Below are 16,803 nucleotides of genomic sequence, written 5' to 3' on the forward strand. Positions count from 1 at the left end.
CTGGTCCAGCCTGTTCTGCTTCTTATTCCAAACTGACCCCCTGACCACAGAGAATTTTAAGGCAACTGAGGGTTGAGAGATAAACACACACACACACACACATCTTCAATCCCCTCCTCTGACCTCTTTGCACACTTAGTAGCACTGAAAAAAGACAGAGACAGAGAGAGAGAGGAAGAAAGTCCAGGCTTTCTAGTAGCAACCATTAGACACAATGCTCACTGTCCCCAGGCCCCCAGGGCAGCTTCCCCTTTGATGCCCCCTTAAAGAGATGGAGGGAGGGGGAGAGTGAACTGCCTCTTTTTCAGTTTCGAGATTATTTGGCTCGGACAATCAAGCAAAAGCATCTCCTGTGTACAAGGCAGGTGCGCAGAGCGGAGAGACGCCTCCTTCCTCACACCCAGGGGGCTGGACACGGCAGCAGAGCTCAGGGCTTCCACCCAGGAGCTACTTGCACGTAAGATAACTTGACGTTTGATGCCCTCCAACCTCGGGGCTCAGTGCTGGGGTGATTAGTGCCTCAGTGGCCCCGGGGTCTGTCCCTAACACATTAGCTATTCCACACTCCAGCGGGGTCTAATGTCTTCCGGCCCGTACCCCCCACATGTCCTAAACCCTGAGGTTGGGGGTACAAAGTCCTGGGCTGGCCTAAACGGCCGTGAAGAAGCAGCCAGGCTTCTGAGCAGACCCGAGCAGAGAACCACCAGGCTCCCTGGTCTGGAGCACATGGACGCTCCTACAGTGACGCTACCTTTCTTGGAGGAGAAACGTTCACCATCAAGTCTACGGCTCTAGGGGACAGAAAGGTGATGCCTTCCCCTTCTTCTGCAAGTGACGTTTACTCAAGAGGCCCGAGGAAGTGGCCCTGAGACATGGCAAGGCCAAATGTAAAGCAGCAACCGTGCCCCGAATGCGGATCCTCGCCTCGGCGGGAGGCAGGCCTCAGCGGCCTCACTCACTCGACAGCCGGGAGCGAGCCAAAGCCACACACGTGGCGGCTGCTGAGGTCTGGGCCTGACGCCCGGCCGGCCGGGTTACTGCACGTCTATCTCCTGGGGTACAGGTGCGGACCCCGCAGGCCGCGGTGTGTGAAAGGTGATGGTGAGGCAGCGATGATGATGCCCCAGCTGCTTCCGCCTCCATTAACTCCAGCCTGTGTGGCCACAGAGATTCAGATCTACCCATTTTCAGATGGGGAAACTGAGGCCAAGGGAAAAAGAATCAGCACAGCAGTGGCGGCAATAATTAAAAATAAGTGACCCCCGGTCACCAGTGCGTATGGTACACGGTGTGCATTCTCACCGCGCCACCCCACGGGGCGAGTGGCCTCTCCCCACCGACGCACAGGAGAGCTGGGCCTTGGGCAGTGCCCATCGCTGGAAACCGGACAGCCGCTCGCAGGAGGCACTGGGCAGGGGCTCGGGCTTCTGGGGCTAGTAAATCCTCAACAAGGGAGAGTGATTAGTGTCGGATGTGGCGGTGGGCTTTGTGCGGCTGACGGCCCCTCCCTGCAGAGGCCTGGCCGGGCTCGGTTCACACGGGCCCTCCGCAGGCCTGCTCCCGGCTCCCTAATTATGCCATTCACCAGTCACCCAGGCCCGCCTCTGAACTCCTGACCCAGCAGTGAAAGACTTGGGATCTCATTACTAATCTCTTAAGCCACCTCGTCTTCCAAAATACATCCATTTAACTTGAAGGCCAAGGCGTTGGGGGTGGGAGCCGGGGAGAGGGAAAGCCCGGCACAGGGACTTCTCATGACACGGCCACGTCCCCTCCCGGAGGCCTGCGTCGTCCCGAGCCCCGGGGCGGCAGGCCTGGCTGTCGGGCTCAGAGCAGGACAGGCCTCCCTGAGGGTCGGCGGCTCGGCCCCGGGACCCGGGGAGGCCTCTGGTGGGGCGGGGCCTCTGGGCCCACCTGTTTGTAATTTCAGGGGTGTGGGCAGGGGACGAGGCCCGTGTTTGTTTTAATTATTATTATTGTTGTTGAGAAGGGAGGGGAAAAAAATGAGCAGAAACTGCTAACATCTGGAGGCTCCTGTCCAGCTTATGTAATCTCCTGTCGCAGAGGAGGAACACGGGATCCCCAGCCAGATGGTCCGTGGGTGACTTCACGGCACACGTGCCTCCTCCCAAAGGAAGATGCTGACGGGGTGAGGAGAGTGTGTGGTGGGACCTTCCCGAAATTCTGAAGGGGTGACAGGCAGGGGCTTTAGGGGCTCCCAGAAATCTCAGTTTTCTTTTGGGAGACTCAGATTTTTTTTTTCTAGCTCAACCTTGAATTTTTCTATTTCTCTCTCCATTCATTCATTCGTTCCTTCATTCATTCATTCAATATATATTTACATGGCACTTCCTCCTTGTAGGTTCCTTATTCACCTTGGTCTACATGGTGAAAATGGGTCCCAGATTTAAAAAGCAAGAAAGGGGGATCCCTGGGTGGCCCAGCAGTTTAGTGCCTGCCTTTGGCCCAGGGTGTGATCCTGGAGTCCCGGGATCAAGTCCCACGTCGGGCTCCTGGTATGGAGCCTGCTTCTCCCTTTGCCTCTCTCTCTCTCTCTCTCTCTCTCTCTCCCCCTCTCCCATGAATAAATAAATAAGATCTCTTTAAAAAAAAATAAAAATAAAAAAATAAAAAGCAAGAAAGGTAAAACCCCTTCTCACAAATAGCAACCCCGGATGGGTGGGGCTGAGGGGGCGGTGTGTGTAAAAGATTCTACAAGCAAATCCCCAGAGGACAGCGCGGTGGGATCTGTGTTCGAGGTATGTTCAGGCTGAGGGAGCGGCGTGGAGCAAAGAGCTGCCAGGGCAATCTGTGCCTGCGGGCCAGGCCTGAAACGCAAACTCTTAATGTCAAGTGGGCTCTGGAGAGCAGCGGCCGGAGAAGAGGCGAGAGAAAGGGAAGGATGGGCCACAGCTGAGCCACAAGAAACCGAGTTTCCCAGATGATGTCAGCAGCGGAGGCATGAAGGACAAAGGTCGAGACGCAGATCTTGCTGCAAGCACAGCTCTGAGCACCCTGCTTTTAAAAAACACGCTCTTATCTTTCTGTTTCCAAATCTCCCCCCCCCCCCCCAGCATTTGTACTGAAAGCAATTCATGCAATTTCATGAATTCTAGATCAGGATAGCTATAAAAGCAGTGTGGTCTCTGGATCAGATCAAAGGGCACCGTGAGCCCCAACCAAAGTCTTCGTGCACCTCTAGATGGGAACACAGAGATAGTGCCAGGGAAAGACGAAAATCCCGAGACACTGCCAACTTCAGAGAGGAATCCTAAAGCATCGCGATTTGTATTTCGGAGCCCAGAGGTATTGCCAGCTCTGGAGAAGTCTACTTACGGAGGACTGAGACCCTTCCAGTGCTGGCCCAGAATACTGAGAGACCGTGACTCTACACGGGACCGGGCAAGGCCGTGCGCTCTACATCCAGCGCCCGGAAACCACCTGTGGAGAACCAGACGCCAAAGACCGAGAACACAAATCCAGTCACCTTCGATCCAAAAATGCCCTCCCTGCTGGCTCCGGAGTGGAAAACACGGCCAGCTCTGGAGCAGCCTCCTGACACATGGAAGTCTCCACCACTCGGCTGAGCCACACAGACCAAAGCAGCGTGGCTTGGGGGCCCTGCAGGCCTCTTCTGGGCCTTTCTCTGGGAGCCCTGACATGCTCACGGGTTAACCAGAAAAGCGCTGCCCGCATCCAAGCTTGGTGCCTGGTCACCGAAACCCTCGGTTCAGAATGGTTGAACGGTTGTTAATGGCAGTTTTGACCACCCGGGCCTCTTCGAGAAAGGTCAGAGCAGTGATTTTTCACTTAAAGGCATCTGTGTGTTGAAAGAACAAGGCTTTCTCGAGTTCATAAAAGCTGGGAGTTTCCAGGTGGTTCTTTTTTATTTTCCCTCCGTGCTCCCCATCCATCCCTCCTCTCCTCCAGCTTTCTGCATTACGACCTGTGTGTTCCTGGTTGTGTCCACGATGAGGAACGAGTCACATGCCCTGAAGGGAGGGACCCGCACCTGACGCCAAGAGGGCCCTGCAGAGCGCACCGTCCCTGGGCTCTCACTACGGCGCGCAGGAGTCCTCGTCCTGCCCCACACACGAGCAAGGCCTGGAAACCACGGAGTGATCGGCTCCCTTCTCTCCCTTTTGGAGAGCAGCCACTGCTCCCGTCCAGGGGGCCTTGATCTTGAGTTCTCCCAGGAAGAGGGGCCGAAGGAGGCAGGGCAGGGACGAGAGGACAGGGACTGCTGATATGCTTATGCTTTTAACGGTGTGTGCTGACCTCCAGCTCAGACGAGGGACATGGGCAGCACTGCTCTCTGGCCTGCCCCTCCAGGTTTCTGAGGTAGGGCTAGTGACTGCGATGCGACCTGCCAACCGGGGGCTTTGCCCACTAAATGCCCAATGGACACGGCTGACTTGAGTGCCCAGCCCCTCAGGAGCGGGTTCCTCCGAGGGACGGAGGCCTTACAGAGCGCGGCTTTCCCCCGGGGCGCCCTTGGCCAAGGCAGCGCACATCTGCACCGGAGCCGGCTGGGGAAGCGGCCCTTCCGAGATGTGGTCCCTGGCAAGCGGCAGCATGATCTGCGACCCACGAGGTGAAGCCTTTGACCGTCCCTATGCCTGCCAAGTCCCCGAGCCTTCCACTGAGCGGCAGAAGTCACACACCTCTTAAAGAGTCAAAGGGACGTGGGCTGGAGCCTCAGCCGATGCCATTGGCTGCCAGTGTGACCTTGCACCCCCTGGGAGGGCCACACGCCCCCACTGCCAAATGAGATGCTGGTGTCTGCTCCCGGGGCTGAGACAAGGACCCCTCCATGCTCCTGCCTTCGGGCACGCCCTACCTGCTGGAAACAGAATTAGCACATCCCTACTTCATCCCTCTCTACTTCTTTCTTCCTGGACACAGAGGGAGACGGGCTTGGGTTCCAATTCTCGATTCCCCCGCCCCACCCCCGGGGCCAGCTGCAGAAACTTGGAGAAGTTCCTCAAGCTCTCTGAGTCTCAGTCTACTCCTCTGTGAACCAGTGGGTTAGTGGCTGCCTCCCAGAGGGGCTGGCAGGTGTAACCGTGCTGGAACGGGGGGGGGGGAGCTTCAGGTAGAGACCCCCGTAGCCGCCCGGCTAGCCTGCCTCTCACGTGGCTCCTGTCGCTGTGGTCAACCGTCCCCATGACCACCATGTCACTCCCTTGACTGTCCTCTATTATTGCTTAGTCACTGCTTTTCCTCTCTCCCTTAATTCTGCATCCCTCTTCCACCTCCTTCCATCTGTCCTTCCGCCCTCCCTTCATCTTTCTCTTTCATGTTCTCCTCTGCTGGGAGATGACCTCCAGAGGGTGAGCCACTCTCACAAGCCGGAAAGACAATCCCTTGTGTTCCCACCAACCTCCGTAGTAACCTACCCACAGGGACACAGGGACCTCACTGAGACCCTCGTCTCTCCCGGAATAACAAGAGGCAAAAGGCTAGAGCCTTTACCATGTGGCTCGGCTTCCAGAAGCCGTTTCCTACTTTCTGCATAAAGCTGTTGACAGAGCAAAGTGCAGGTTGAGTCATAAATATTTACCACATGCCTACTTTGTGCCAGGCCCTCTTTTTCATCCTGAAACAACAACAAAAAACCCCTGTGCTTGTGCGGCTAACACTCTGGAGCGGTGGGGGGGTCACGGAGGCAGAGAGAGCAGAGACAAGACCAGTCTGGGGCCCAGGATGGGCTCTCAGGACCCCTTCCCCTCCCCCCCACCCCGATGCACCCCCGTCTGCAATGCAGGGGAAAGTGGGGGACTTATGAAGGCCCTGCTTGCTCTGGTCACCCAGAGGACCATCTACCAGGGGACTGTACCCTGGCCACGTGAGGGAATCACAGGCCCCGATTTGTACATTTAAGCCAATCAAAAAGAGATGCGGCTCAGCAGACACTGTCTCCAACGGCCTCCTTCCATGAACCCAGAAGCACCCGCTGAGTACTCTCCAGGCAGCAAACCCTGTGGCAGGCACAGGAAATCGCTAAACATTAAAAGATAGAGCCCAAGTCCTTAGCTGCTCCTGGGGCATTTGGTCTGAAAAGCTGTGGATGTAGGAAAAGCAAAGTAAAAGGCAGCTTGTGCTCCTTGGATGGTTCCAGAAGGGCCACGTGATCTCAGAAGAGCGAAGGCTGCATACAGGTGGGTGGTCAGAGGCGGCCTGATGGGAGGAGGTGCCATGGGAGCTAGACCCCGAAGGAGAGTTAAGCCTCCAAGAGGTGGACAGGCGCACGAAGGCTCCCTTGGGCAGGAGAGATGGGGACCCCGAGGCCCGTCCGGGGATAGCTAGTCACCAGTCCTGCCCGGAGCGGCCCCGCCGGGCAGGGAGCTGTGCAGAGGAGCCCGCTGAGATCCCGTGCGGCCCTGCCTGCTAGGGCCTTCGGGTGGTACAGACCGCGCAGAGCGGTGCCCAACCTTGGCAGGTGAGAGCTCGCAGAGACCAACGTTTACTGTGACTGATAGAAAATGTGGCAAAACTCCTCCCTTGAAGACACTTGCACACTTAGGAAGTTCAAGACACTGTTTCACCACAAAAAAAAAAAAAAAAAAAAAAAAAAAAAAAACGATGGGGACAGGTGGCGTGGACCCTGGAAGAACTGGATTGACTTGTGACCCACCACACAGAGCCAAGGGGCCCCCACCAACCTTTCCGACGTGGGGACGCAGCTCCTGCTGCGCGGGTTGGTTATAAGGAGATGACGCAGCGGCTGAACTGAGTGAAGGCGGGTGGCGGCTGCCGTCGGCCAAGCGCTGTGCCCAGGGCGCCGCGGGCCCCGACCTACAGCTGAGAAGCCTGGGACTCCCCGAGGCCCCCTGTAAGGCAGCTCTGCAGTGGCACAGACTCTCTGTCAGCCTGTCTGCCAGGTGGCCCGCTGTCCCCACACGACTACTCGTGTTTAAAAGTAAAAGGATCGGTGCATGCGGCTGGTGGGCCCCGTGGCCACAGGTGGCCAGGGCCTGCCGTGTGGCCCGTGCACATCCAGGGCCTCCAGCTGTCCCCGGGGGCTCGGCGCCAGTGGCCCTGGAGCCCAGGCCCCCAACCAGGCTGCCCTCCCCGACACACGGCCGCTCCTCTGCTTCCCCGCGTCACTCGGGATGCCACTCTTTCCCTGGACTCCTTGCTCCCAGGCCAGGCCTGGGCCTGGGGGGGTGGGGTCACTCAGGCAGCCTCCAGTCCTGAGAGCAGACCAGATCTGTCCCCAAACTCAGCCGGCTCCCAGGATGGAAGCAAGGGCGCCCAGCAGCCAAGCGTGCCCGTGCACCAGCCCCGCACAGGGGTCAGGGTGGGCCAGAGCCCCGGGGCGGCGGGGGGGGGGCAGGAGCCCAGGAAGTCCCTGGGGGTCCGCCCTGGCTCAGAAGCACGCTTCTCAGCAGGGCTCACACGCTCCATGGAGCCCACCCCTCCCTGGAAAGCAAACCTGCACACCTGTATCCAGGACCTCCTGGGACTTGGGTCTGGCTGAAACTCGAGGGGGGTTTTAAGAAACCCAGGGCTCAGGTGGAAGCGCGGGTGGAAGGCCCTTTGTGGGTCCAGGTCTACAGGTAACACATCCAGGCTACCTGACAAGGTAAGGCCATGGGATGCTCGTGGGAGCAGGGGGCTGGAAAAACCAACACAAACAAAAACAAAAGCCCATGCACGGCCAGGCCTCCGTCCCCTCGGAACCCCATCCTTCGGGCCTGGCTTGAGAAAGTTTACTTTCAGGCATAGGGAAATGAGCATGTGGTTTTGGGGGCAGAACTCAACGCGCCAAAGCAGCGGGCTCAGCAAGGCTGCCTGGCCGCGGCTTCCTAAGTGCACTGCAGCCCCGGAGAGCGAACGCTGTTTACATTTTTTACATGTTTCTTGGGTACAGAACATGAAACTAAATTATACAGCAAAGGCCACGCTGGCTACACGCCGGTGCCCCCACTTAAAACAGAAACAATTAAACAACAAGGAAAAAAAAAGGAAAAGAAGAAAGAAAAGAAAATGAAAAACAAGAATGGAAGCGGGGTCCTAAGGGGGCCCCCCAAGTGAGTGACGGGGATGGAAGGAAGGAGGGAGTCTGGTCCTGAGCCTGGGAGTGGGGAGGGAGGATGTGCAGACTGACGAGATGGGGGGGTCAGGCTTGGAGGGAAGACAAAGGAATCTTCCTAGAGGGGCAGCGGGGGGCAGGGGGGGTTGGCAGGGCTGGGGCTGCTCTCGCAGAGAACGGGTGGAAGCAGCCCCAAACCACAAAGCCACGCTGGTTCTTGGGCTTAGAGTCAGGAGGCAACTGGTAAGCACGAAATGAAGAGTCTTTCTTCAAACTGGTTGCCCCTGCATCCCATGGCACCATCCCAGGCCCCTCCATGCCCGCCCCTTCAAGGCCAGCTCCATCTGTGCACGGGTCACGGCACTGCCAACCTCCGTCCTCTCCTCCAAGGGCATCGCGGGCTGCCCGAGGGTCAGGGTTCATCACTGGTTTCTCTCAACCTCCCCCCACGGCTGAACATGATGCTTGGGACCCAGTAGGTGCACAAGAAGATCCTACTGATTTTCAATCCAAAGAGCAGAATCATTTCATAGCAGTTGGGGACTGAGAGGTTTTGGGGAGTCGAATCTTCATTAAGTGAAGTAAGACTAAGACACTCAAAGTATCTCTTTCCTTGGGCCCCAAAGAGCAAGCCTTTAAACAACAACAACAACAACAACAACAACAACAACAACAAAACTGGGTTGTTCCTAACTGGGTGCCTCAACTGCTAAAACTCCATAGGCAGAAAGGAGCATTTCAGTAGAAAATATTTCTGTTGCTCTTAGAAGGAAAAACCACATTCTGGATCCACTGTCTCATCCTCGACGAGCACCTGCCATATAGATGTCATTACTGCTATTTTAGGGACAGGAGGTTGGGTAGGAGCAAAGAGAACTGGTTTACCCAAGTGACAGGGCCAGGAAGGCGGTGGGGCTCGGAGCGGGAATCCACATGAACCAGATCCTAACATTTCACCTTTCTTTCTCTGAAACTCTCATCATCCCAAGTTCTTCCGGGCCATTCGTGATGCCTGGCCTTTCTCAAGTTCCACTAAATAGCAACAGAGTCAATGAGTGAAAGAGGGAGGGGACGAGAGAGGGCCAGCAGGAGAGTCTGGTGGCCGACTCCTCTGCTGGGATCGTGAATAATTCTGTAGATTTAAAGTCCCTGCCAGGCCGAGCCGTCTCTGACAAACTCAGGGCGGTCCCAGCAGCCAGCCCGGGGGCTCCTTTCTGGGGCAGGCGCTGTTTCTTCTTCTCCGGGGGGGTGGGGGGGGCTCAGTGCCCCACATCAATGGGACAGGCTGTAACAGGCCATGGGACTTTCTGTTCTGTCTCCTTAGATGACTCGCACATGTGCTCTTGAAAAATTATTCATAAACCACCAGGAGAAAGCACATCCCATGGGTATTTGGGAAAACTGCTTGGAATCTTCTCTGAAATGTCAGTGTGTTCCTTTCGCCCGTCCTCTTCCTTCCACCACAGGCAGATGCTGTCCCATTTCACCAGTGAGAAGAGACGCACGCTCTGGTGAAGGTACATGTAAGGAGAGGAAAACTCTTAGAAATGACCTCAGTGCCGGGCTGCTGAGTCCAAGATTTCTCTCTGTCCTTTGCAAATAAGATCATCTAAATGGCACTGGAGAATTGCTTGTCCATGCAGAATTTCCCAGGGAGGCTGTTTCGATGAAATGCCGGTCGTGTGGTGTAAGAGAAGGCAGAAGGACGAGGGAAGAGCGCCGTGGGTAAGGTGCTTCATGTCCCTGAGACTCAGTTTCTTCGTTTTGAGAAGGAAGTGAAACTTCTCAGTCTGGTCATGTGCTTTAAACCCCCCAGTCTGGGGTCTGGTATACAGAAGGTGTTCAACACATGTCTCTCCTCTTCCTCAAACGGACGTCCGATTATGATAGCCCCCGGCTCATAACCTCTGAAAAGCTCCCCACCACACTTGGGGTAAAGTCTAAATCTCACGCATCTGAAGGATGTCCCTGCACACCTTTATAAGCTCATCTCTCCATTTCCCCTTTATTTCTTACTGGCTTTTTTTTTTTTTTTGGTGGGGGGATGTCTGTCCCTACCCCCCTCCCGGCGTCTCTCCCCTGAACCTCCGCACTCCCTACACTGCATCATAGGTGCTCATGGAGATTTCTTACCCTTGCATCCAGAGACCCCAACGGGTATCTGCTCCCTTCCTCTGGATGCGAGGATGAAGACTCGGAGAAACGGCCCCCACTTCTTGGCTCAGGCTCGGCGGCCATCGAGCAATGCGCACACCCTGTGATTCTCTTGATGACATTGCGGGGCTTCCTGTCTACGGCACGTGGCTTGTGACACACCCGTAAACACACCTGTAAACCGAGCCAAGTCACCTTTTCCATTCATCACTGTCCTCTTTGTGCTTTTCTTCTTTTGTTTTCCTCCTACAATCCAGAAGTAATTAGGTGTAGATCTGAGAAATCTGTCTTACACGTTGGGGATGGCAACTTAAAACACGTCCTAGAGTCCTCCCATGGTTTCGTAAGCCCGTTTTAAACGACCTTTCGGAGCAGGCAATGCGTAACCTGAAAGGACGAGTGCCTACAGGTGGCGGTCTACACCGCCCGGCAGACACGGTGGGGCAATATTTGAGGTATTGGCATGGCAACTCCTACATTTTTGGTGTTCCTTGAACACACACCATGCATGAAAAGGTCCAGAGATGCCGGTTCTCCTAGCTTCTTTTCCAGCGTCATCACAGAACAGGAGGGAGCTGCCTCACCCTGCACCTGAGCTCCTATGATGAACACGGCAGCCAGCACCCTGGTTCTGCCCCTTATGGGGGCGAGCCCCAAGGCCGCCCGACCAACCCTCCAAGCTTCACTGTCCTGATCCGTAAAGTGAGCACAGAGATTCCTGTTTTTGTAGCAGTTTCAGTAGGATTCAAGGAATTCGACGCGGAAGCTGGATGAACTTGATAAATGTTATTTTTATAATTTGTCCAGGGCCTTCGGAAAGTGGGCGAAGGACTTTTCCGTCCGTACGTGCTGGCTCTCGTCCCTGTTGGCTGAGTAAGCTGATAGCACTGCGGTTTCTTCCTCAGGGAAACTCCCTCTGAGTCTCAGTCTTGGGTCTCTGGCTACTGTCTGGAACAGGACACACCCCTCCGATGAAAGGGTGAGCCCTCTGAGGGCAGCCAAGGGACCGGCGCTTCTCTGGAGTCTCTCAGAATGGCTGGTATGGTCCTGAGGATGCAGGAGACATTCGCTAACACAACTACGTCTAACCCAATGGAAGGTTGACTGAGCTTCTGTACTGTGTGGGTAACCGTGGCCTCTGGGTGAGGGCGTGGAGGAGAAGGCTAACATAAATGGGACAGAGAAGTAACATCTGAACTACACAATAAGTGGAGGGAAAAAAAAAAAAACACATACACCAAAAAACCAAACCAAAACAAAACAAAAAAACAGCACTAGATGACTTCTCTACATTTACTCTCTTAACATCCACCAGGTACCTGCTGTCTTTCCCTCTTTCCAAAAGAGGAAACTTGTTGGCAAATTGAACACCAATGAAAAATAAATTTATTATTTAAAAAAAAAAAAAAAAAAAAAAGAGGAAACTAAACTTCCCGGAGGGGTCATCTGCTCCAGGTTCCCAAGTCAGAGGAGGGGCGAGGAGGGCAAAGCCCAAGTCACATGATTTCCATTAACCGCCCCCCCCCATGCTCTTTACCTACTCATGTTCCGCAGTGTAGGATTCAAATATATTACTCAATGACTACATGAATTAATACACAAATTACTGTAACACAAGACAAATTATGATTTGCCTTTTAACGGAGGCCCCAAGTACTAGGGACCGGCCTAGAAGCTGGTCACAGCTACTCAAGATCAAGTGGCAAAGGACTAATACACCCAATAATGGGTCGATGGAGTAGAAAGAGAATCGCCGACCACAGAAGGAGAGACGTCTAGGGTCTCTCCTTACCATGCCTTACCATGGCGAGCTTAGTGTATCACGAGGCACTCCGTCCCCCTGTGGATAGTTCTCGTTCTTAGAAAGGTTTTCTTTATTTTGGCCCTGAGACTACTGCCCTGGAAATGCTTAGTCTAAGCTTTACCCTCAAAGGATTAACCAAATAAATTGGTTGGTTGACTAAAGGTCTGTAATCCCTGGAGAGCCCTGCGCATTCCAGATAGTCAGTATTTCCATTTCCTCCCTAGGCCGCTGCAGAAGGAGGGAGGTGCTTGTCAAGATAGGAGGAAATGGACTGTGCTAGAAACGCTGGGGGCGGGGGCGGGGGCGGGATGAAGGACTATCTACATCTCACCCTGGCAGCCTTTGGCGTGAAGCACCAGAGACATGCAAAACATGGAGGCAAAATTAGGACAAGTCGAAATTTTTGCAAGCACTTAACCCAAACCATTTCTGAGGTTCCCCAAAGAGAGATAACTTGATTCCTTCGGTTCATTTCCATTTTTGTTCTGTCTCAGGGACTTCTTGAATTCCAGCTGGGCCGGGAAGGTGCGTGGCCAAAATATCCAAGGAATGTCTCCTCTTAGAGGGTGTGCAGCCCAATATGCACACCAAGAAGTTCTGATGCCTCCGATAAGGTCTGCATATGAGACTCAAGGTTTGGGGTGGAGCAGCTTAGCCCTAACCAAATTTGGGGATCTTGCTGGAGGAGCACAGACACCCGAGAGGCTGGAAATTATTAGAAGCAAAGGGTTTTTATAAAGTCGAAACAAAAGTTTGCACCATTTCTTGGGGGCACCTGGGGGGCTCAGTCGGTTGAGCGCCTGCCTTCAGCTCAGGTCACGATCTCAGGGTCCTGGGATCGGACCCAGAGTCGGGCTCCCACTCAGGGCAGAGCCTGCCTCGCCCCCTCCCTCTGCAGACACCCCTGCTTGTGCTCACTCTCTCAAATAAATTTTTTGTTGTTGTTGTTTTTAAGTGCAGTTTTCATCAACTCTCTGGGCTCAGGGAGCACGATGCACGCTGCTCTGGGCAGTCCCAGCGAGACCCTGCCACCTTCTGTGATGGGGCCATACGCCGCGAGGACTCTCACGGCTCAGCAGGCCGCACGTGGTTCTTCGCAACCCTTCTTCTGGCTGCCCCGCAGAGGCAGCCACGCATCCTCCCAGCCCCTCACCTCTGCCCTTCGTAGAGCTTCGGGGCACAGCGGGGGTTGGGCCGGCCTGGCTCAGAGCGGCGGGGGAGACCCCAAGCGCCTCGGGCACCAGCATGGTGACACCAGCTATGGCCCAGGCTCGGCGACGCTGCTTCCCAGGCCACTTTCCCGCCACCCTCTGACTGCCACTTTGGGATGTGCCGCCAGTCCCAGCCTCACTGGCGGCCTCCCTGGCATCCCAGTTGCGGGGCCCTTCACTTCTGGGCCTCATTGCTCTGGGGAAGCCACCCGGCCTGTCCGTGTCCCCTGGCTGTGGAGTACAGGAGGGCCCAAGGCGGTGGCAGGTGCACGGCAGTGACCCTGCCACCCCCCCACATCTGCCCCGTCCTCCCCTGGGGACCCATGCTCTGGCACGGGAATTTTGCACGTGGGTGCATGCACATGCATGTGCGCATGTAAGGGAGACAGAAAGAGAGAGAGAGAGAGAGAGAGGAGAAAGGATGATTGCGTCGGGGAAGGGGAGGGGCACCTATGATGCGGCACATCTAAGCGCCTCCCGCCCCTTCTCTCCAGCGTCAACCTCTTCACCGGAGGCCCCGACTGGGTGGCGGTGAGCTCCCAGCCTCCTGTAAGAAGCGCAGGGGGTAACGCGGGCCCCGGGGTGCCGTCCCCTACGGGACGATCCGACCTGGACTCACGCAGGCCTGGCCTCCAGCGGGGGCTCCCGGAGGCTGCGGCTCTGACGCCCTCCAGGCCGCCTGCCTGGCCGGCCCAGCCCGGACACAGCACCACCACCCCCCCCCGCCCGGACCCCACATTCTCCAGTGAGCTGATCTCATTATGGCAAATTTAGTTACAGCTCAAGTCTCCTTGTAACAAAGATTATGTCCGAGCCCAGAGTAATGGAACCTAGTCGATTTCATTAAAATAAAATTGGTTACAATGAATAATTCAATAGGATGATTTTGTTTCCTCCTCTCCTCTTTGTAGATCGAAGAGCTAGTATTTATAATGATTTTTTGAAATTGGATTTTTGTTTAGGAAGAGATAATCACCCATAATTCCTGACAGCCCCTCCTTACAAGACTGAAATAATTGCCCCGCGAAGTCGCCTTTCAAACGCTAAGGCTGGGCAGTCCTTTCCCTCCTCCTCCTTCCGCGAGGAGCGATAACGCGTCGGGTGGTTTGAAGCACAGCTGCTCCCTCAGCCGAGGCTCACGTGAGATTCCGAGTGTTCATTCCCTCGTTTGAATGATGGTTTTTAAACATTTAGCGTTGAATTGGGAATTCCTGGCCCCATGGCCGGCCGGCCCTGCTGCTCCCGAGCAGGACTTCTATGCCGCAGAGAAGTGATGCCCGAGCACTTTCTCTTGGTGGTGCTCATTGGCATTCAGTGCTGTGTGTGTGTGTGTGTGCACGCGTGTGCGCACGTGCATGTAACTGTAGTCAATTAAACACACGTTTCCAGAGCACCTCGTCTTGTCTAGGCCTGTGCTTGAAGACGAAAGGACCAGAACGAATGTGGCTGAAAGCTCTTTCTCGATCAAGCTCCCTGCATGGGGCCTGCTTCTCCCTCTGCCTGTGTCTCTGCCTCTCTCCTCTCTCTCTGTCCCTCAAGAATAAATAAATAAAATCTTAAAAAAAAAAAAAAAAAAGGAAATGAAAGCTCTTTCTCCAAGAACGTGCAGCCGAGAGGTGATTTGGGTTCAAGGTGACAGGTGCAACCAAAGAAGAAGTCGGCAAGTATGGAGGTGGCATGGGAAGGGTGAACCCTCAACATCCACTTCCTCATTCATTCATTCATTCCTCAATTCATTTATTCACCAGGCTGGGACTAGGCAAGATCCCTTCCACTCAGGGCAGCCAGAAACAAATGCGAATGAATAAATAATCTAAGGCACGTAAACACAAGTATAAACAGACAAATGAAAAATGGCCAAACACTGCAACTTATAAGTGAGGTGCGCCTATCTTGCACCTCATCCAGGGATTCTCACTGGGCCCCAGAGGAAGGTCACATCCCTCTTTCATCTAGAAATCAGGCCTAAACCTCCCACCCCCATCCCCTAGTCAGAGAAGCAATACGAGGGAGGAATGGCTGGGAATAATGGCTCATCTGCAAGCCCAGGAGCAGGCTGGCCTCTGAGATGGCCACCGGGCCAGGCGGTTGGAGGCACTGAGTCGTGTCTCTGGGAAATGGGAGTCTCGGAAGAAGGCAGGTGCTTGCTCAGCAGGATAATTGGAAAGGGGACTCTGGGGACAGCACGGCCATCCCTGGAATCACACAAGCGCTGGTGGCCCCAATCGCTTGCTCCCTCAACTAAACTGGCAGTCCCCTGGGGGAAGAATCCTGGAACATAAATAGTGCATTAGGGGACTGAGGAGTGAGTCACAGCTTTATAGAGCGGGGAGGTCCTCGGAGATCGTCAAGTTCAACCACCCTCTAATTTAAAGATGCGAAAAACGGGGCCCAGAGAAGTGGGGAGACTAGTCTGAGGCCACACAGCAAATTCATGATAGAGTTAATTCACAGGCGAGTGTTCAAGGGGCACACAACTTGGCACCCCCTCCTCCAAAAAATAGAAGCAGGACTTTCCCAAAAGAATTTGGACTTGCCCCACAGAATTCTAGTGACATGTACAAATTGGAATTATTTCGCCAAACATGAATTACAACAGGTAGAGAAACAGGAGGAGAGGCGTTACCCTACCATGATGATGTTGCCTGCACTTAACCGTCTGGTGTCTCATCCCTCGTGAGGCCCTGGGGTTGCATTTGGTTAGAGATATGGTCAGGTGGCCACATCCAGTGGCACTAAGAGATGCAGGACGTCTGCAGGAAACGGCACACGCGGCTGGGCGCTTACCTGGGAGGCCGCGGGCTGCCCGATGATGACCCAGCCTGGACACTGCTGGTCCTGATGCGATACTGAAGCATTGGAGGCCCACTGGTCCAGGAACCCCTGGGGCGTGTAGACCCCGCAGTCCTTGATGCTAGTTTTTTGCTCAAACTCCTCACATACTCCATCACCATCATGGAAATAGCACCGGCTGGGTTCATCTGCAGGAGATGGGCAGAGAAGGGAGAGAACAGAGAGATTTGTTCTTTGTTCTCAGCTGTCATCCGCGGTGGTGGGCCCAGACCAGCAGAATCAGCAGCACCGTGAGGCCCACCATCAGCAGTCACGGTCACCCTGATAAAAGGAGATCCCGCCATTTGTGACAACATAGATGCCTCTGGAGGACACGAAACTAAGTGAAATAAGCCAGTCACAGAAGGTCCAATACTGTGTGGCTCCACTTAAATGAAGACTATAAAGCAGCGAAACTCACAGGAGGAGAGACTAGGATGGTGGATGCCAGGAGCTGGGGGGGGGGGGCGCAGATTGGGACATGGCCAGGAGCTGGCGGGGATTGGGACGTGGCTCAGTGAGAGTTACTGTTCAATGGGTATGAAGTTGCAGGTACACAAGATGGTGTAAAGCATTGTGCTTGCAGCTTCAATTGTGCTTATGGTGATATGAAGTGTATGCATACTTACAAATCTAGAGGGTAGGTCTTGTGTTATGCATGTTTTACCACACACACACACATACACACACACATTCACAAACACGTGGACCTTCATTATACCCCAAGTGTGCCCCACGGCCACTTTGTGAGAAAGGCATTATTA

The 16,803-nt window shown here is 54.7% G+C and overlaps 1 protein-coding gene across 1 annotated transcript in view; it reads right to left on the reverse strand.

Moving 5' to 3' along the window:
* PAPPA (pappalysin 1) overlaps window positions 1-16,803 on the reverse strand; it is a 235,756-nt gene that overhangs the window by 77,144 nt on the left and 141,809 nt on the right. Inside the window, exon 10 of the mRNA XM_072727537.1 lies at window positions 15,995-16,188. Within this exon, the coding sequence (XP_072583638.1) occupies window positions 15,995-16,188 (194 nt within the window). The remainder of the gene's footprint in view (window positions 1-15,994; window positions 16,189-16,803) is intronic.

This window comes from Vulpes vulpes, chromosome 12 (assembly GCF_048418805.1).
Source record: "Vulpes vulpes isolate BD-2025 chromosome 12, VulVul3, whole genome shotgun sequence".
NCBI classification, from domain to species: domain Eukaryota; kingdom Metazoa; phylum Chordata; class Mammalia; order Carnivora; family Canidae; genus Vulpes; species Vulpes vulpes.